This window comes from Elephas maximus, chromosome 2 (genome assembly GCF_024166365.1).
Source record: "Elephas maximus indicus isolate mEleMax1 chromosome 2, mEleMax1 primary haplotype, whole genome shotgun sequence".
NCBI lineage: Eukaryota > Metazoa > Chordata > Mammalia > Proboscidea > Elephantidae > Elephas > Elephas maximus.
The window spans coordinates 31,226,580-31,249,327 of NC_064820.1; the positions used below are offsets into that span (position 1 = coordinate 31,226,580).

The following is a 22,748-nucleotide window of genomic DNA, read 5'->3' on the forward strand; positions in this document are numbered from 1 at the left end:
TGCTAAGGAGAAATGAAGGCACAACCAAAATCTCCTTTGTTTTAGAATTGGGCATTTATAGTTACTTTTATGAGTAATTGTTTTTTTTTTTTGGTTTGTTTAATAAAGGTGGGAATTTGTTTCCATTTTAATATTACAAAGAATATTAAAAAAAAAAGAACTTTAAACTTCCTTTTTTTATCACTGTTTTAAAAAAAATTCAGATTAGATCCAACTACAAGGAATTCCAAAGTGAGCCAGCCCCATACTATTTCAATAAAATATAAATAAACTTTTTTTTTTTTTTTTGAACAAGCTAATACTATACACATAGACCACTAGAAAACTAGATTTCATTTTAGGAACTTTGTTTTAAACAATGTGGACACTTTAAGTAAATATACCTTATATGTGTTAATAAAATTTGGATAGAGTAAAATAATCTTCTATGCATTGGTATAATTAGAACTTAAGTTTTATTAAATAATGTTGAATAATATACAAAATATACATAATTTGAACTTAATCATATATCTTACTAAAAAAGGAAGTTCCTTAATTATATTCTAATTAACCTAAAACTAACCAAATAGTTCAAGCTAATATAAATTGTGGGTTTTAACTACTGGTTAAAATTGTATGGACTTTGTCATTACTGCAAATATTAACATGCTCAAAAATATATTAATTCCACCAACAAATTAAATCTTCATTAGGGTATGTTTGGTAAACATTGTTTTGTGAATTAATACAGCTGAATAGTAATTATATCCTAAATTAAAATTAGTTAATTATATATGTAGTATTGTGATTATTAATTTTCTATGTGTGGCAATCTGACAAAAATTCTAGAAAATGTTGCCTGATCACATTTGAATGATTTATTTCCCTTAATTAAACTAACAGAATCTTAGGCTTTTTACTAGCTACATATTTAACAGGCAATTTATTATTTGTCTATCCCCCAGCACTGTATGTCTCATCCATATGTCCTTCCATCCTCTTCCACCCATCCTATTCATCCATTTATGTCAATTACAAAGTATATTTGCATTTTCCTTAAGAACCATATAAAACGATCCTTTAAATTTCTAGAATATTTTAATGAACACAATATTAAAATTTCAGAAAAATATACTATCCTATACTGGACTATGCTAATTATAATACTTTTACAGTTCTTACTGAGTAAAATATCATTACTCTTTCCAGATAATTCTCTGTTTTTTTATGGAAATAAAATGCACATATTTTAAAATTTTGATATAAAGTGTGCCTAGTGACTATTTTCAAAAGAAGATATTTCATAATATCATTTGTAAACAAATAAGTTTTTTTTTTTTAAGTTTTAACAGTGTTTATAATTGTTTGAATTGTTTTTACAGCTCTCATCTTTGAGCTCCTTGAATAATGGATCACTGACTTCTTAATTTTCTTATTTTTAATATTGGTGAAAATATACACAGCCAAAGATAGAGCCTGTCAACAGCTCCTGCACATACAATTCAGTGGCATTGAGTACATTCAAGTTGTGCAACCATTCTTGCTATCCTTTTCCAAAGTATTCCACCACCATCTACTTAAATTCGCTGGGCCTTAAGCTCCTCATTAAACCTTCAAGCTGCTTTTCTTAATTTGATCTCACATAGATAATTCTTTTAAAAAAGCACAGTGCAAGAGGTGGAACAAACATGGTGTTATAGACAGAAGCACCACACTGTCCCTCCACCCAAAAAACTAAGTAAAACAGAGACAAATGTCAATCCTGGAAGCCTAAGAGTCAAATGAAGAGATAACTCAACCAAGCACCAAATGGAAAAAGAAACTGAAAGAGAAAGGACAGAAAGCAGAGATACAAGCAGAAGTCCTCTATCAGCTAACAGAGCACAGAATCACCATCGTGGACTCCTGGCAGACAGGGAGTATGGGAGTAAAGCTTCACGGTGCTTACAGCAGGAGACAGAGCACCTGCTGGACCTGCCCTGTTGCACCATAGCTGAGTGATTGGCCCTGCCCATTGGACAAGGAGATGAAAAGTATCGTGCCCACAGATGAGCAAACAACAAAGAACATGGAGCCTCCCCCCCAATCAAACATAACCAAATAAAACAAAAAAGCAGAATGAAAGAAACAAATCTACAATCAATAAACAAAGAAAATAACTACTGCATGTCCCAAACACAGTAGATAATATAAAAGCATATACAAAAACAGGACAGGATGGGTCCAGTAGGTGTCCAAAATAAAACACCAGATAACTTTCCAGGAGAAGAAAAGGCACTAGAAATACCTGATAGGTACTGATAGCTACTATTCAGAGCTATCCAAAAGTTGATGCAAAAAGCAGATGAAAATGAGGAAAAAATAGACAAGTTCATGAAAAGACAGGCAAATTCCTGGGAAATACAGACAACACAATGAAAGAATTCAGGAAAATTATACAGGAACAAAATATCAAAAAAAATTCAGAACTAAAAATCATACAAAAACAACAACTAGAAATCCAAAAGATAAACAAGGTTTCAGAAATGAACAGTGTCACAGAAGATGTGAGGAGCATGTTTGAAACAACTGAAGACAGGATCAGCGAAATCGAAGATAAACACTTGAATACAACTTTGTGGAAAAGTCAGAAAAAAAGAATGAAGAAAAATTAAGAAATCCTGAGAATGATGTGGGATAGAGTTAAAAGCATAAATTTGCCAGTGATTGGAGTTCCAGAACAGGAGAAGAAATGGAAAACACAGAGGATCATTGAAGAATTGCTGACAGAAAACTTCCCTAATATCATGAAAGATGAAAAGGTGACCATACAAGAAGCTCAATGAACCCCATATGGGATAGATTCCAAAAAAAAAAAAAATCACGAAAGCATATCATAATCACACTTGCTAAAATCAAAGACAAAGAAAGAATCCTGACAGCAGCTCAAGAAAAAACGAAAACTCACATACAGAGGGAAAACAATAAATCTAAGCTCTGATTACTTGGGAGATACCATGCAGACAAGAAGGCAATGGGATGACACGTATACAACCTTGAAAGAAAAAAAAAAATGTTTGAAAATAAGCACCATCAGACCACAGCCTGAATTAAGGACTCAATATCACACCAGCCAGATACCAACCTGGGAAATGAACTCTCAAGGACTATTCAAAAGCAAGACATTTGCAACAGGGAAGCAGACAGTTTAATCTGTAAATGACAACATCAGAACAATGAAAAAGGGAATAAACAGTGTAGGTATAGAACTTTTTAATGGAGTGGAAGGCAAGGCGTTAACAAGTAATAATAGACTGGGTCAAACTTAAGAAGGAAAGAGTAAATTTCAAGGTAAACACAAAGAAAGTTAAGAAACCTACTCATCAAAATAAAGTAGAAAAACATAAAGTCTTAGTAGACACAAAATCTACAAAAACAAAAGAAATTTAAAAAAAATCCACAAATAAAAGGAATTCAGCACAGGAGAGTAAGAGGAACAAAGAAAACGCCTGCATCACACACACACACACCAAAAAAAAAAAAAAACTGCAAAATGACAGCAGTAAACACACCTATCAATAATTACACTGAACATAAACTTCCAAAATGCACTCATAAAGAGACAGAGAGTGATAGAATGGATAAAAAAAAAGGATCCATCAATATGCTGTCTACAAGAGACACACTTTAGTAACAAACATGTAAATTTACTAGAAATCAAAGGATGGAAAAAATATATCAAGCAAACAACTACCAAAACAGAGCAGGAGTGTCAATACTAATCTCAGATAAAACTGACTTTAAAACACAATCTATCATAAAAGACAAAGGAGGGCACTATACAATGATTAAGGGGACAATCCATCATGCAGATATAACCACAATAAATATCTGCACACCTAATGATGGGGCTCCAAAATACGTAAAATAAACTCTAACAACACTGAAAAGAGAAACTGACAGTTCCAAATAATAGTAGTAGACTTCAACACACTGCTGTCAGTAAAGGACAGAACATCTAGAAAGAAATTCAACAAAGATACAGAAGATCTAAAGGCCACAATCAGCCAACCTGACCTCACAGACATGTACAGAACACTCTGCCAAACAGCTGCAAAATACACATTCTTTTTCAATGCACATGGTATGTTCTCCAGAAAAGACCACATCTTAGGTGAGAGATCAACCCTCAGTAAAATCCAAAACTTTGAGATAATACAAATATCTTCTCTGACAACAATGCCATCAAAGTACAAATTAATAACACAAAGAAAAAAAAATCAATTACATGGAACTGAGTAACATCCTGCTTAAAAACCAAGTCACAGAAGAAATTAGAGATGGAATCAAAAACTCTTAGAATCAAATGAGAATGAAAACACATCTTACCAAAACCTTTGGGACACAGCAAAGTCAGTGCTCAGGGGTCAATTTATAGCAATAGATGAACACATCCAAAAAAGAAGAAAAGGACAAAATAACAAAAATTAGCTACACAACCCCAACAAATAGAAAGAGAACAGTGAAAGAAGCACACAGCCACCAGTAAAAAGGAAATAATAAAAATCAGAGTAGAAGTAAGTGAAATAGAGAATAGAAACACAATAGAAAGAATCAAGAAAACCAAAATTTGGTTCTTTGAAAGGATCAACAATATCGACAAACCTCTGGCCAAACTGACAAAAGAAAAACACGAGAGGACCCAAGTAACCCAAAGAAGAAATGAAATGGGGGAAATTACAACAGATCCAACTGAAATAAAGCAAATCATAACAGAATATAGTGAAAACCTATATTGCAACAAATTTGAAAACCTGGAGGAAATGGACAAATTTCCAGAAACATGCTACGTACCTAAACTAACAGAAAGTAATGTTGAAAATCTGAACAGACCCATAACAAGAGAAGAGGTTGAAAAGGTAATAATAATAATAATAATAACTCCCAATTAAAAAGACAAAACAGAACAAAAACCTTGGCACAGATAGCTTCACTGGAGAATTCTACCAAACATTCAGAGAAGAGAGTACACTAGTGCTACTCAAACTATTTCAGAACACAGAAAAGGAATGGATACTTCTGAAATCATTCTATGAAGCCAGCATAACCCTGATACCAAAACCAAGCAAAGACTCCAAAAAAAAAAAAAAAAAAAAAATTACAGACCAATACATGAATGTAGATGCAAAAAATTCTCAACCAAATTCTAGCCCAAAGAATTCGTCATCATATCAAAAAAATAATATACTGCGACGAAGTAGGAGTCCTACCAGGTACTCAAGGATGGTTCAACATTAGAAAATCAGTCAATGTAACCTAGCACATAAATAAAAGAATCAATCTATGCAGAAAAGGCATTAGACAAAGTCCAACACCCATTCCTGGTAAAAAAAAAAAAAAAACTCTCAATAAAATAGGTATAGAAGGGAAATTCCTCAACATAATAATGGGCATTTATACAAAACCAACAGCATTCATACAAAAGCAACAGCCAACATCTTTCTTTTGGATAGAGGCTGGAAACATTCTGCATGAGAACAGAAACAAGACAAGGGTGGCCTTTATCACCATTCCTATTTAGCATTGTGCTGTCATGGATTGAATTGTGTCCCCAAAAAATATGTGTCAACTTGGTTAGGCCATGAATGCCAGTATTGTGTGGTTGTCCTCCAATTTGTAATTTTAATTTTATGTTAAAGAGGATTAGGGTGGAATTGTAACACCCTTACTAAGGTCACATCCCTGATCTAATGTAAAGGGAGTTTCCCTGGAGTGTGACCTGTACCACCTTTTATTTTACAAGAGATAAAAGGAAACGGAAGCAAGCAGAGAGTGGGGGCCTCATACAACAAAGAAAGCAGCAATGGGAGCAGAGAGCATCCATTAGACCCAGGGTTCCTGAGTGGAGTAAATCCTAGTCTAGGAGAAGATTGACGAGAAGGACCTTCCTCCACAGCTGGTGGAGAGAAAAAGCCTTCCCCTGAAGCTGACTCCCTGAATTTGGACTTGTAGCCTACTAGACTGTAAAGAGAATAAATTTCTCTTTGCCATCTACTTGTGGTATTTCTGTTAGAGCAGCACTAGATGACTAAGACACCTAGCTAGAGCAATAAGGCAAGAAAAAGAAATAAAGGGCATCCAAACTGGAAAAGAAGAAGTAAAACTATCCCTATTTGTGGATAATATGATACTATACATAGAAAACCCAAAAGACTCCATGAGAAAACTACTGGACTAATAGAAAGGTTCAGCAGAATAGCAATGTACAAGATAAACATACAAAACTCAGCTGTAACCCCATATGCCAATAAAGAAAATGATGAAAAGGAAATCAGGAAAACAATACCATTTATAATAATAAAACCAAAACCAAACCCAGTGCCATCGAGTCGATTCCAACTCATAGCGACAGCCCCTAAAAAAATAAAATACTTAGGAATAAACCTAACCAGTGATGTAAAAGACATATACAAAGAAAACTACAAAACACTACTGCAAGAAACCAAGAGATCTACATAAATGAAAAAACATACCATGCCCATAGATAGGTAGAATCAACATTGTGAAACTGTCAATTCCACCCAAAGCTATTTACAAATACAATGTAATCCCATTTCGAACACGACCAATATTCTTTATAGAGATGGAAAAAACTAATCATCATTATTTTTTTTTTTAATGGAAAGGGAAGAGGCCCCTAATAAGTAAAGCACTATTGAAGAAGAAGAATGAAGTAGGAGGATTTGCTCTACCTGACCCCAGAACTTACTATACAGCTATGGTAGTCAAAACAGCCTGGTACTGGTACAATGACAGATACATTGACCAGTGGAGCAGAATTGAGAACCCAGATGTAAACCTATTCACCTATGATCACCTGATCTTCGACAAAGGCCCAAAGTTCATCAAATGGGGAAAAGACAATCTTCTTAACAAATGGTGCTGGCAAAACTGGATATCCATCTGCAAAAAAAAAAATGAAACAGGACCCATAACACACACCATACACAAAAACTAATTTGAAATGGATCAAAGACCTAAATATAAAGCCAAAAACTATAAAGATCATAGAAGAAAAAATAGGATCAATGCTAGAGACCCTAATACACGGCATTAACAGGATACAAACCACAAACAACAACATGCAAACTCAAGATGAGTTCGATAACTGAGATCTCCTAAAAATTAAACACTTATGCTCATCAAAAGACTTCACCAAAAGAGTAAAAAGAGAACCTACAGACTAGGAAAAAAATTTTGGCTATTACAAATCCAACAGAGGTCTACTCTAAAATCTACAGGAAAATCCAACACCTCTACAACAAAAAGACAAGTAATCCAATTTAAAAATGGGCAAAAAAAAAAAAAAAGAACAGACACTTCACCAAAGAAGACATTCAAGTGGCTAATAGACACATCAGGAAATGTTCGTGATCACTAGCTATTATAGAAATGCAAATCAAAACCACAATGAGATACCATCTCACCCCAGCATTACTGGCACAATTAAAAAATAAAAAAAATAACAAATGTTGCAGAGGTTGTGGGGACATTGGAACTCTTATGCACTGCTGGTAGGAATGCAAAATGACACAACCATTTTGGAAAATGATATGGAGCGTCTTTAGAAAGCTAAAAATAGATATACCATATGATCCAGCAATCCCACTCCTAGGAATACATACTAGAGAAATAAGAGTCTTCACACAAATAGACATATGCACACCCATGTTCACTGCAGCATTATTCACAATAGCAAAAAGATGGAAACAACCTAGATGACCGTGAACAGATGAACGGATAAACAATCTATGGTACATACACACAACGGAGTACTACTCAAAGCTAAAGAACAACGATGAATCTGTGAAGCATCTCACAACATGGATGAACCTGAGGGGAATCATGCTGAGTGAAGTAAGTCAATCATGAAAGAACGAATATTGTATGAGATCACTACTATAAAAATTCATGAAAAGGTTTATACACAAAAAGAAATAATCTTTGATGGTTATGAGGGAGGGGAAGGATGGGGACACGAAAACACTAAATAGACAATAGATAAGTGGCAACTTTGGTGAAGCGTAAGACAGTACACAATACTGGTGAATCCACCACAACTTGTACAATGCAAGGCCATGGAAGCTCCATTGACACATCCAAACTCCCTGAGGGGTGGAATTGCAGGGCTGAATGCTGACGGGACCATGGTCTTGGGGAACATCTACCTCAGCTGACATGTTGCTGCTGTTGTTAGATGCTGCCTAGTAGGTTCCGACTCATAGCAATCCTATGCACAACAGAACCAAACAATGCCCAGTCCTGCACCATCCTTACAATAGTTGCTATGCTTGAGCCCATTGTTACAGCCACTGTGTCAATCCATCTCATCCAGTGTCCTTGACCCTCTACTTTACCAAGCCTGATGTCCTTTTTTTCCTTGACCCTCTACTTTACCAAGCCTGATGTCCTTCCAATGACTGCTCTAACAGGGATCACAATAGAAGACCCCTGACAGAGCTGGAGAAAAATGTACAACAAAATTATAACTCACAAAAAAAGACCAGACTCACTGGTCTGACAGAGACAGAGACAGAGAAACTCCAAGAGTGGGACCCCCAGACACTCTTTCAGCTCAGTAATGAAGTCAGTCTTCAGCTTGACCCTTCACCAAACATTTGACAGGCCCATAAAACAAAAAGAACCTAAAGGGGCACACCAACCCAGGGACAAAGACCCAAAGGCAGAAGGGCACAAGGAAAGCTGGTAATAGGGAACCCAAGGTCAAGAAGAGACAGTGTTGACATGTTATGGGGTTGTTAACCAACATCCTAAAACAATATGTGTACTAACTGTTTAATGAGATGCTAGTTTGTTCTGTAAACCTTCATCTAAAGTACAACTAAAAAAAAAAAAAAAAGAAACTTTGATCTCTTTTGAAAAAAATGTACAATGCTCAAAGTAGACTTACTTTGCTAATTAAGATAAGGTAATTTTGGTTCAAAAAAGACTTTTATCTCAGTACTGAAGTTACTTCTCAGGTTCATCCTTTAGCCAAAGATTAGACAGGCTCATAAAACAAAACGAGATTAAATGGGCACGCCGAACCAGAGGCAATGCTGAGAAGTCAGAAGGGGACAAGAAAGCTGATAATGGGGAACCCAAGTTCGAGAAGGGGAGAGTGTTGACACGTTGTGAGATTGGCAAACAATGTCACAAAACAATATGTGTATTAATTGTTTAATGAGAAACTAATTTGCTCTGTAAATCATCTAAAGCAGAATTAAAAAAAAAAAACTTCACGTGACAGTTATGGTTTAAAGTTTAAGGGGTATCTCAAGGAAATAGTTTTGGGGGTTCGTTCAGCCTCAATGCCTGTACAAAGTCTGGATTCCACTGAAATATCAAATTCTGTTTAATATTTCCCCCTTTTCATCAAGATTCTATATAATCTTTGATCAAAATATTTAGTTTAACAGTGGTTACTTGGGGGGAGGGAGGAGGAAAAGGGGAGCTTTCGTTTGGGAAGCAGTGATTTTACGTTTATGGTAATGAGAAATTTGGCATCAATTAAAATAATGGTTGCATGACTGATTAATGTAATTGATATCACTAAGCTGTGCATCTGAAAAATGTTGCATCATCAAATACTGTGCAATATGTATTTTTACCAAAAAAAAAAAAAAAAAAAAGCAGCTACTGAGACTGCTTATGCACAACCAAACACCTCACGGGATTTGTTTCCTTGTTTTGGTGGTTTAGGGTCAAGGTTTTGAGGGACATTCCAATCAATGGACCTAACATTGTTTTTCAGTATTTCTATTGTACTTCCTATTACATTGTGTAATGACTGGGGTCTTAAAAGCTAGCAAGCAACTATTCAAGTTACAACAATTAGCTTCCATTCATTTGAAGCAACAGAGGAAGAAGGAGAGTCAGAGATCAGACTAGGAAATTGAATGCATGTCTGGTTTTCTCCATGAACAACTGTCTCCTTTGCCCTGAGACTAGAAGAACTGTGCAGTGCCTGGCTACCATTACCAGAAAAAGAATTTTTTTTTTTTTTTCATTTTAGTTATTTAGATCATCAATTATCTGAGGTGTGTTTTAAGCAAGAGGGACAATGCAATGTGAATAACATCAAATCAAGAGGATTAAAATCACAAATTTTGGAGTCAGAATGCCTGGTTCTAAAACACAGTTTTGCCACTGGCTAACTACTGCGGAAGTCATTTAAACGCTACGTGCTTCAGCCTTACCATCAGCAGAAAAATATATAGTAAGAGGATTTATCTTGTAGAGTGATAACAGTCAAATAAAACCATATATCCAGAGCATTTAGAAGATAGATGTTATGGATTGAATTATGTCCCCCCCAAAATATGTGTATCAATTTGGCTAGGCTATGATTGCCAATATTGTGTGACTGTCTACCATTTTGTCATCTGATGTGATTTTCCAATGTGTTGTAAATCCTATTACTATGAGGTTAATGAGATGGATTAGTGGCAGTTATGGTGATGAGATCTACAAGATTAGATTGTGTCTTAAGCCAATATCTTTTGAGAGGTAAAAGAGAGAAGCGAGCAGAGAGACAGGGGGACCTCATACGACCAAGAAACCAGCACCAGGAGCAGAGTGGATCCTTCGGACTTGAGTTTCCTGCCCGGAGAAGCTCCTGGACCAAGGAAAGATTGATGACAAGGACCTTCCTCCAGAACTGACAGAGAGGGAAAGCCTTCCCCTGGAGCTGGTGCCCTAAATTTGGACTTCTAGCCTCCTAGACTGTGAGAAAATAAATTTCTCTTTTTTAAAGCCATACACTTCTGTGGTATTTCTGTTATAGGAGCACCTATATCTAAGACAATAGTCCAGCAGATAATTTGAGCTGTGGAAGTGTTTGCATCATTACTGTGTTTGACCATACACTGTATGACTTTTTTTCCCACAAACTTTGTAAATAAGGAAGAAAATTGTAAATTCTTCTGAAAGCTTAAGTTTTCTCAAAATACTTACTTTATTAAATTGTTCGTGGCATCTGGGTCATATGCTGTAACCTGACCAATGATGCTGCCTTCCTTTACATCTTCATCTACTTCTATCAAGTAAGACGTTTTGCTGAACACAGGAGGCTCATCTACGTCTTCCACAGATATTTTGACGACCGCTGTGTCTTTGAAAGGTCCCAGGTGTGAGAATCGGGGATCAGGGTGAGTGTTACTTGCATCCACTCTTAAAGTGTACAGTATTTTGGTTTCAAAATCTAAATTCTGGAGTTCATTTAAAAAAAAAAAATATATTAACATAATGTTGAAAATACAAATGCAACACAATTTTGAAATTTAATAACTAGCTCTCTTGAGGGTAACAACAATTATGGTTAAAGAGCTTTCTCAATTATTGTTTCTTTGGTATGTCAAATAAATTAGTAAACATTTGTTTTGCCTTGTACTTATTTAAAGGGAGTTAGCTAAATGTATTGGTATACACATTTAGATTGATTCCCACTTAGTAATGTACTTTAGTTTTAAGTGGTAAAATGGAAATTAAGTATTATTTAATGGATATATAAATTATTGTTATTAAAGTTAAACACAATCACAATTTAGAGGAAGGATAAAATAGGGTTAGCAAACTGTTCATATAAGTTCCTTGCTTAGCTCTTTCTTTCCTAAAATTGGTATTTTAAAAATAAAAATGGATTTATAAGTCATTAATGTGAGCATTTGTGGAAAGGCAGGTGTGAATGAAATGACAGAAACCAGAACAATGTAAAATAATGACTATTTTGCTGGATTATTCTATGTCATGGAAATTCAGAATGTTCTCCCATACTGCATCAAAAATAAAAACAAAACAAAACATATGAGAACAGAGCATCTTCATGTTTCATCTGTTTAAAAAGACCATCACACTGACAATTAAAATATGTTTTAAAGTGCATGAAATAAGAGTGATGGCAGTGTGACTGCTTTCTCTCCCGTGGAGAAATATGAACAAATGTTTCTGAGTTTAGGGATTCTTTGTTTGGTGGTTGTCTACCTGCACGAGAAGCTGAGGTTTTATACCATTATAATAAGGGTCAGTGATGAAGATGCTTAACTTACTGAATTGAAATCACGACGACCATCCCCAGGAATATGAAGGATAGACAGTACGTAAAGGATGGATAAAATAAATCCTAGGCTTTTCTTCCCTTACCGAAAAGCAAAAAAATAAACTCCAGAGGCCTTGATGAAAAAAATGAAGACAGTGAAAAGAAACCTGTTTGACAGTTATAATCCCTTCCTGTGTATCCTTGTCAGTGATGACATCGAACATGTCTGTTCCGTCTCCTTCGGCAAGGCTGTATTCCATCTCAGCATTTTCCCCCACATCAGGGTCACTGGCTTTTATTCTTCCAAGATGAGTTCCAAGAGGTACAGACTCAGGAGACTTAAACTGATACGTACCTGGAAATTAAATCAGAGCTGTTTTGAATTTTCAGTTTTAGATAACAAAAATCTTTCATTTCCCCTGCCTTTTTCAATTAAATAAATTTACTTAAAACTGGGAGAGCTTTTTCATCACATCGAATTGTAAGCTGTCAAAAATTATAGCTCTATTAAATTGGAAAAATAACTTAGAAAGGCTGAAGAATCTCATTTTGTAAATGAGAAATATAACTCTCAGAAAGACAAATTGAATGTTCTAAGGTTATTTAGGTAATAGATGGTAGATCTGGTATTGGAATCCAGAACTTTTGACTTAAAAGGACAAGAAAGCCATTATTTATTGGTTATCTGGGGATTTCAAATTTCCATTACATATTTTTACTAATATTAAATTATCTAAAAGAACATGCATTTACTACTATATTCTACATTGGGGTAGAAATTTAAAGAAGGAAAGAAAAAATTATTTAAAGGGATAAGAAAACCAACTATTGTTTTCTTTTTGTGCATGGAATATATATATATGTATATACACACATATGTTTATATATATACATTTTTTTTTCCTTTTTGCTTGTTTTAATATTAATTCCTTTAATTAGGGCATAGCTTCTGCTTTCTGCAAGTCCAGCCATTTATTATATTAATACTGCTGTTTATAAAACTATTTGTTCAAGAAACAATAGTGATGATAATACAAAAAAAGTTAATAAAAGTCAGAAATATTTTTAAATGCTTACTATGTGCTGAGCCCCACACAAGGCCTAAAGCATTTTTTTTTTTTTTAAGAAGAAATCAGCAACGTTTATTGAGTACCTACTATATTCTAGGCATGTTAGTACACATGAACTCATTCTCTCTTGCCAATACTCTGGTAAGGTAATTACTTTCATTGCCATTATCTTACAGAAGGGAAAACTGAAGCTCAGAGAGGGGAAGTGACTTGTCCAAAGTCACACAGTAACAGAGCTAAGATAAGAACTGAGACCAAGGTGATTCTAGGACCTGAGATTTTTTACTACCAGGGCTGCCCCTGATTGAGGGAAAACTGAGTGAGTTCAGGACCAACTGAGGAAAAATTTAACTTTCTGGGGACATGGGCCGTGAATTTCTGTTCCCTCTCTCCATGCCCTCTAGAATATCTTTCCTTGTCCGATGGGTCCTGCTGACCCTTTAGGACCCATCTCACTACTCCAGCCAAAATCACCCACAGGCTTTGGTCAGTAGGCTGCACTTTTTGTTAAGCCAGGTCTAGGACAATCTGTGATAGAATCACCCAAGGGCCTAAAGCATTTTGTACTAATTTATTTAATTCTCTCAATTGTGCAAGATAGGTATCATATCCTGAGGGGCAGGGCTCAAGGAAATCCTCCAGTCTTGAGAAAAGCAGAATGGAAAACTAAGTCCTTCTGACTTTGAAGTCTATTCTCTTTCCAATTTTCTTGGTAGTTAAAATGTATAAATCCTACTGCCTAACCAATGGGTAGGTCATTTGAATCCACCAGCTGCTTTTTGGAAACCCTGTGGGGCAGTACTACTCTGTCCTGTATACAGGGTTGCTGTGAGTCGGAATCGACTCGATGACAACGGGTTTGGTTTTTTTGTTTGTTTTGAGTTTGAATTCTCACTACCGCGCAAGTTAGTCAAATCTCGATTCCTACTCATATTAACCCAATAGTCCGAACCTAAGTTAAATGATAGTAATTAACTCATAGTTTTGGGGTTTTTTTTTTTGAGAATTGCATAGGATTCGGTCTGTAATATTGATAGTTAGCTCAGTGTATTCTCATTGAGACTCTTTACTGTTATTATTATGGTTTCAAGCTTTTTGCTGAGATTATATCATAGAATTACAGAGTTGCAAGTCATTGGAGAATTCAGTATTATACTCTTTCAGTTTATATTTCAGGAAACCGAATCCACAGTTTAAGGTTATGTTATTTAGACCTATCAATCTTTTTCTCAGCCAAGTCTTCTGTTTAACATTTACAATATGAATATATTGACCAAGGGAAGTTATATCATCAAATATTTCAAATTTGATTAGCCTGGAAAAGTGCTTTATTCTATTGGAATCAATGTCATAAATTTCAATATGAGATTCTTTACTTGAAAAATTTAAGGTAGGGTCCTTTATACTTTTATCTACTGCAAAATAGAAGCATTTTTTCCAGAAATTGGAATCAGTTTTTGTAGGACCTCATGGAAGGCAAAGCATCCATGGCTAAAATGATGATGATTGAAAGGATATTAACTGTTTGTCTTTACCATTTGATTACATAAATTATACCATCCTTTATTATATTTAGGAAATCCTGGTGGCATAATGGTTAAGAGCTACAGCTGCTAACCAAAGGTTAGCCGTTCGAATTCACCAGGCGCTCCTTGAAAACCCTATGGGGCAGTGGTACCCTGTCCTATAGGGTTGCTATGAATCAGAATCAACCGGACAGCAATGAGTTTTTTTAAAATTATACCTAAGATATCACATCTGAGGTATACTATAACTATGGCCAGCAAAAAAAAAAAAAAAGCTGCCAATTAAAATGATCAGCATTGATTTTAATATACTATCTGATTTCAGAGGTGTTAAAAAATTGAGTCTTTGTTTAAATAGGAGTTAGGAGTTATAATTTTTATGTATAGAACAGATAACTAACTTAAGACAGGTGTCAGATAAAAAGTTGAATTTAGGCATTTGGACTTCAGAACCCACATTCCTAGCCAGGGAAGAGAAAAGAAAGAAAGGATAGGTTAAGCAGAGTAAAAATTGGGAAAGATATTCTGAAAACTTTATAACTCCTCAAAAGGTAGAAGAAATAGTTCAAGTTGTCAAAAGAACCTCATATCCTTATTTTCCCCCACTACCAACTCAAAAATGTACAAACTAATCACTGTCATTTTCAACTGTGGGGAAGCGATTTTTTTTTTTTTTTTGTAGATTTGTCTTTTATGTTTTTGCCTGAGCACAGCAGTGAAACTACTCATTAAATATCAGATCTCTTAGTAGCTTTGGAGAGGCTTTTCAGCATGAATCAATGAAACCTTCCTTACGCTGGGGGAATCGGGGAGGATTGTTGTTGACGTCCGTCAGGGTGATGTTCACTGTGGTAGTTCCAGAAAGGCCTCCCATCTGGCCACCCATGTCTTTGGCCTGTATAACCACCTGGTACTGCTCTCTGTTTTCTCTACTCATGTCTGGTAATGCCGTTTTTATTATGCCTTTTGGAGAAAGAAGACAGATGTTTTGGTATTTATTCTCTGATTTTTTTTAAACTATGCAAGATCCATTTTACAGAAGTTAATTATAACAAACGGATAAATGTTGGTGTACCATAACCAATTTAGCTTAACTCACAAAAAAGAAATAATTCCACCATGGCTATTGTTTAGGAATTAGGCTTACTAAATCAGTGTAATTATCATTCTGTTACAAAACCAAACCTTTAGTTAAAAATAATTTAGAGAAACAAGTTGCCTTAGTTGAGATGATTTTACACTCTAGGTTTTGTGTATTACCTATACCACAGTGGAAAAAGCTCTGTGAAATCTGAAATTTTTGATTTAATGTTTTAAATTTAAACTTAATAAACAGTAGGCTAAAGAGCTAACAATTTAAATAGTCAAATAATAGAAAGTTTGTTTCTATAGAATAGCAATAGGTAACAAATTGAAACAATGCTGAATGAATAGATTTTAAAATACACAAACATCTCTAAGGATCCAGACGTAGTAGAGACCAAGTGTAAAATGTTCTTACCTGATTCTGGGTCCACGGAAAAATATGGTTGTCCTTGCAATATGCTATAGACCACTTTAGCACTGTTTCCGTAGTTGGCGTCATCTGCATCCGTTGCAGTCACTTGTACAACAGATGTACCTAAGTGAAGCCCCCCCCAAACGCAGACACTTGAACACGTCTCAATTTGCAAGTCTCTTGCTGATAAAACAGTGTTGATACTGTGATGTGTTAGAAAATGGTATTAATATTTCAAGAAATTTATTTAAATGGTCTCATTCTAAAAAATTGCCTTTATCCAGTCCCCCCCTCAATCCTTTTTTAATTTGAACATCCCTTTATTTTATTATTGGAGTAAATTAAAAAAAAATGGAAAATCTGAAGAATATTTTATCACCCAAAGGAATATAATGAGACTAATGGACTGAATTTTTAATCAGCTGGAAATATCGTGAGGGCCTGAAATTTTCCACTAAATAAAATGAATATGTAATTTCCAATGAATACAATTATTGCTAATTGGGAAGATACATTAAAAAATGTAACACTGATAACATTATAACACTGCTTTTTACTTGGATAAATGAACTGTACTGTAAATTGAATGAAATATAAAGAAGCCTGCTTTTATAAAAAAAAATCACATAAAATTGACTGTGAAATATTTTTACGTAAAAGATGTATCTGATAATGAAACACCTGTGTCTTTCTTAAAATATAGATTACGTACTCCGATTGGTCATGCCTGTCACTGTGCTGTGTAGTGGTAGCTATTTGCTGAATGTAAGCAAATCAGTAGATATTATAAAAAGATAAAGTGCGATTCTGTGTCACATGCAGTGCAGTAATTCAACACTGCCCTCTGTTTATAATTTTATGAAATTTAATTTACTCTATTTTTACTATTACGAATCATCTTTTAAAACGTAAAACAACTTGAAAGGAGCTATTTTCAGGAGCTAAAGATAATGAAATATATTGATGGACTTTTTCTTATGTTTCCCTGGATCTCTGTAAAGATTCAAAGAATGGTTCTAAAACCACTGTCCATTGAAGCCTGTTGTGTATTCACTTGTGAAAAATGAGTTCGTTGGACATTTTCAACTATATTATAATTTTTCTCAAGTTTGTCTCCTACATAGGATTTATTCTTGAGGACAGGGACAGTTCCATGTTGGTACTGTTACCTACTTTAATGTCCCACAAACATTACATACGCAAAAAAAAAAAAAAAAAAGCTTTCTAATTGAGCTTTAATGAATCCTTCTCAAATTTTATGTGTTTATGCTTATGTAAATTCCAAAAATTAATATACTGTATATTATAGTAAACTAATAGTTTTCTATTAGTATGTTTCAATATGAACACAAGAATTTAGCAACAGGCATGAATATGAACACATGAATTGAGCAATTTATGTATTTAAATAAATGCTTATTCATATATATATCATAATATGATATGATAAAGCTCTTCTCTTTGAGGCCTCTGTGTCCTCAACTTGAGCGGAATGGATGTGCCATGTGAGATGAAAACAGTACATACTCTCTCAATCTATCCCAGCTGTAATATTTGATCATTTAAAAATATTGTACCCACGTTCCACACAGATACAAGCAAAAGTGATAAATGATTTTTTTTTTCCCATGATAATGCTGAGCAGAATTTTCTGATTTATATTTTATAAAACTCTGTTTGAATATATGTTAGACTAAGAATTGTTTTCACATCTGGAAATATTATTGAAATATGAATTATTGAGCATAAATGTCAAAATGTAGTCATTAATTAAAAAAATGGCATTTCTTTTGTTACCAATTTCATTTTTCTTTTACTGTGGTATCATTGTAAGCTTTCACAATGGGCACATAAGGTAACAGATTTCTGTATCTTTTCTGACCCCTTTTAACACAATTATTTTGTTAAATTTTGCTTTGATTTTTTGCTCCATATTGTAGGTGTATCCTTTTTTAATTTATCCAAAAATACTTAAATAAACGGTAAGGAAGTTATTTTCTGAAGTTATGCTCTCAAGTTATATTTCTAAATTATATTCTAAAGAATAGAAACCAATGCTACGGTGTGGCTATATAGCTTCAAACACCTTACACACTACTTGTCTCATCTCTCAGGATCACTATTAGAAGTGTTTTAAACACAGATAAACAAAATGATTTTATGTTTAATTTATTATAACAAAAGGAAATAATACCTAAGGGACAATAGGGAATGGAAAGTTAATTTGCTTGTGTGGGAGTGTTTTCTCAGAAATTTTTACACAATTAATATGATTTAGTAATAAAATTGGATAAGAAATAATGTATGTATTTTACACTATAAAGTTTATAAATGGTTAAAAGACATATTCAAAGTGAGTACACTTGTATGTAACTTGCGAAAAATTAACTAGGGTTTTCTGGTAGTAGTGAGGAACTGGATCACGTTTTGAGGGAACATTTAAGAGGAAAATGCAATCAATCAGAAAGCATGTTTTCAAAACCACCACATTTACACTCTGGAAATTTGTCCAAATGAAACTGAATACATGCAAATATACAAGGCGGTAGACACATAATCTTTAGTCAGTGATGTAATGACCATAAGAAATGAAAAAAAAAAAATGTAGGGAAACTGGTACAAACATTCTAACTAAAGTATATTTCATTTTACTTCATTATATATCCTTCTATGTCATCCAGATTATTGGCTTTGATCAGTAGATGCTAATTAGTTTCAGTTTAAAGAGTTTATTGGAGTTGACATGTCATTCGGAGCACCAGAATTGAATATGGCATATGGTTGTGACAGAAAAAAAAAAAAAAAAAACAGAGTGAAGGGATAAAAGTAGAGAGAGGAGTTGATAGAGAGAAACATGAGAGACAAATACATTGACATAAAAATGAACACAAAGAAGGGGGAAAGTAGGAGAGAGCAATGTTAAAGGGGAACATTGGAGGGTAGCTTTAGAAAGAAGAGGATATTAATAGGCATTTTGTTGTATTTCTTTAGACTTCTATTTTCCCCAGAGTTAACTAGTGGGAGTTATCAACTCTGATTTAAATGAAAATCACTAATACAATGAAAAAAAAAAAAATTGGTATTGAATCATTGCAAATTACTTCATTTAAATATGCATACTTTATTTTTTTGATAAGGCATGACTTTCACTATAAATATGTGCATCACACTTAGCCTGAAAAAAGATTCCTGAATATCACTCTTGAGTTTTCCTATGTAAAATAGTTTATTTGTATAGGTAAAAGCAATGCAAATCATATCTTCAAATATTATAGTAAGTTAATTTTTATAAAATTTTTCTTCTAAATAAGACAGGCGACTTACAGTAAAAAAGCAACACTATTTCAGGATAGAGAACACATCTTTTTTTTTTTTAATTTAGATATAATATTATATTTATCTGTACTTCTCAAACCGTTATTTATTAGTTCCAAACACTGGCCATCTGAATCATATGGCTAACTTCCAAATGTTTTCCTTAGTTTTGTTGGAATTCTGGACATTGAGGAGAAGGCAAATATCAAAAAATAATAAAAAAGGAGGAAAACACAGGTTATCTAAAACTATATATCAGTATTGTCTGAAAGAATAAGATTATGTTATAAAGTGAGATAATACTTTGAAGATTATAAAAATATACTCAAAACAAATTATAAGGCAAATTTCTCATAATGACATATTTCTGTCATCTTAATTGCGCTTTTTTCTCCTCCAGGTATCTCTATTCTTGGAGAAAGACAAATGAAAAAGTATTTGCTGACAGGTGCCAAAACCACAGGCAAAGAAACTTACATACAAGAAAAGCAATAATATTTTACAGAGGTTGCAGTTGTTAACCAGATAACCAAACTGCTACAGAAGGCTCAGTTATAGAAGACTGATTTGGAGATTGTAATTTGAGATGTTGCATCATCTCAAATATACTTCAATCAAGAGGATATGACATATATTATTATATGAATCAATTCAGTACTATCCAGGAAACTGTAAAAGGCTAAGAGATATAAAAATGGAAATAAAGGAAGGAAGGAAGGGAGGGAGGGAGGAAAGAAAGACAGAAAGAGAGAGAGAGAGAAAGAAAGAAAGAGAGAGAGAGAAAGAAAAGAAAGAAAGAAAGAGAGAGAGAGAGAGAAAGAAAGAAAGAAAGAAAGAAAAGAAAGAGAGAGAAAGAAAGAAAGAGAGAGAGAGAAAAAAAGAAAGAGAGAGAGAGAGAGAAAGAAAGAAAGAGAGAGAGAAAGAGAGAAAGAGAGAAAGAAAGAAAGAAAGAAAGAAAGAAAGAAAGAAAGAAAGAAAGAAAGAAAGAAAGAAAGAAAGAAAGAAAGAAAGAAAGAAAGAAAGAAAGAAAGAAAGAAAGAAAGAAAGAAAGAAAGAAAGAAAGAAAGAAAGAAAGAAAGAAAGAAAGAAAGAAAGAAAGAAAGAAAGAAAGAAAGAAAGAAAGAAAGAAAGAAAAGGAAGGGAGGGAGAAAGGGAGGGAGGGAGAGAGAGAGAAAGAAAGAGAGAAAGGAAGGAAGGAAGGAAGAAAAAGAAAGAAAAGGAAAGGAAAGAAAGAAAGAAAACAGATTGACTCATGTTTTATCTCGGGCTTTATGATCCCACAGTACTTTAATAAGTCTTTTTCACATTATTGGACTGAATATGTGAAATAGCAGTAGAACTGTGTAGATGGGATTCCAATATTAGGTTTAGAGGGAAGAACACCTTCTTTACAATCTCTTGATCCTTCAGAGTTGACAGCACACATGGTTAAGAAAATTATCTACGTTAATAACTCAGTAAAGGTGGACATAAGTTTGATTCTCTTAATTAAGCATTATTTTAGACTGAAATATATTAACTACGATAATATTGAAATCATATACTTAAAAGTGCTTTTGAAATTATATTAAACTAAGTGGCAACAGATTTGGGAAACTGGGTGCATATTTTGGATATTATATTGTTGTTGTTGTTGTGTGCTGTCCAGGCTCATAGTGACCCTATAGGACAGAATAAAATTGCCCCCGAAGGGTTTCCAAGGCTGTACTTTTTACAGAAGCCGACTTGCCAGGTCTTTCTCCTGCGGAGCGGCTGGTGGGTGCAAACCACTGACCTATTGTTTAGCAGCTGAGCACTTTACCACTGTGCCACCAGGGCTCTTTGGATATTATAGTACAATAAGTATATATCACTGCTTTACAGAAACATTTAATTTTAAAGAATCCCCTTTTATTATCTTATTAATAAATCTGAATCTTTCATACTAATAAAGATGAAGGTAGTCAGACAGATGAAAACATCATATAATAATAAGTGGTATATAAAAATACCGGCAGCCTTAAAAGGTTAAATAATTATTTTCAATTTGCATGAAAATCTCGGTGTTCAATAGTGAAATGTGAACTACAATAACAAAAAGACCCGGAATCTTGTCCTGATGCAACCAGGTTATTTGATCTTAATTCACTTGTTTAATCGTCCTGAACCTTAGTTTCTTAATTAACAGAATAGGGATTTAAAGTTCAGTCTCCCATGCTTACCACATAAGGTTGTTTTAATGATCAAATGAGACAGTATTCCAAAGGATATTTGTCAAATGCAAGCATTGGTTATTACTCAAAATAATGCAAACAAAAATTTCCAAAAACGCTGACTGTGTTTGCATATTCCTTTCGTTTCACGCAGAAACATATTCAACTTGACTGCCATTTGTATGCAGTGGAGTAGATAGAAGTGAGGGTGTTGATTGTAATGTAACGGGATAACGCTCTCAGCAATCATCTTTGATATCACTTAAAGTATAGCAAGTGGTATTAAGATATATGGAATTTGAAATAATTAAAACTAGTTGCTTAATACTAAAGAGTGGATTCCATTTACAGCTCTTATCTTGAAAAAGAACACATCATAACTATAAAGCATCATAATTACTTGGGCAAACACAGAAATAAGTTTGCTTAAATTGATTAGCAAATACCTACCGACTCCAGACATTTCAGGAACACTGGCCGTGTATAAGTCTTTCGTGAATTTTGGCTCATTGTCATTGATATCATGGATTTTAATGATAAATTCAGATTCAGGTTCCACCTGTCTCCCGGTCTTTCTGTCTATTGCCTTGGCACGAAGAATGTATAGGGATTTTTCTTCTCTGTCTAGTTTCTTTGCTGCATGAATATCTCCTGTGTTTTCATCTATAACGAACAGACTGCCAGCTCCATCTCCTGTTAATATGTATTTTAAATTTCCATCTCCTTTATCTTGGTCAGTGTGAAGCTTCAGAGAGGTAGAAAAGAAGAGTTGTGTAAATATATGCATTGTTAGGACACAAATATTGACAGATATCAATTAGTCTCCAGAGAACATCACCGTAGTGATGATCTCAATGGTTTTGTTCATTTTCACTGAGGAGAACCTAAACATTTCAGTTTTGATTATACTAAAAAAAAAAAAAAAAGTTTAAGCAATTATGTTTACACATCATAAGTGATTAGATTTAAAACATAATAAAAATGAATATTTTTTCACAATACAGTGTTGTCAGGATATTTCTAAAGAGATGGCTACCAAGATCTAAGCCTCTAATGCAATGAAAAGATAAAACCCATTGTCCTGGAACT

The 22,748-nt window shown here is 34.0% G+C and overlaps 1 protein-coding gene across 2 annotated transcripts in view; it reads right to left on the reverse strand.

Annotated features, from left to right (window-relative positions):
* CDH9 (cadherin 9) overlaps positions 1–22,748 on the reverse strand; it is a 106,712-nt gene that overhangs the window by 30,764 nt on the left and 53,200 nt on the right. Inside the window, exons 2-6 of one of the 2 annotated variants that reach the window (XM_049861614.1) lie at positions 22,110–22,404; positions 16,156–16,275; positions 15,450–15,617; positions 12,226–12,413; positions 10,978–11,231 (exon numbers count right to left, since the gene is read on the reverse strand). In XM_049861614.1, the coding sequence (XP_049717571.1) occupies positions 10,978–11,231; positions 12,226–12,413; positions 15,450–15,617; positions 16,156–16,275; positions 22,110–22,404 (1,025 nt within the window). The remainder of the gene's footprint in view (positions 1–10,977; positions 11,232–12,225; positions 12,414–15,449; positions 15,618–16,155; positions 16,276–22,109; positions 22,405–22,748) is intronic. The other variant, XM_049861624.1, reaches the window with a different exon arrangement.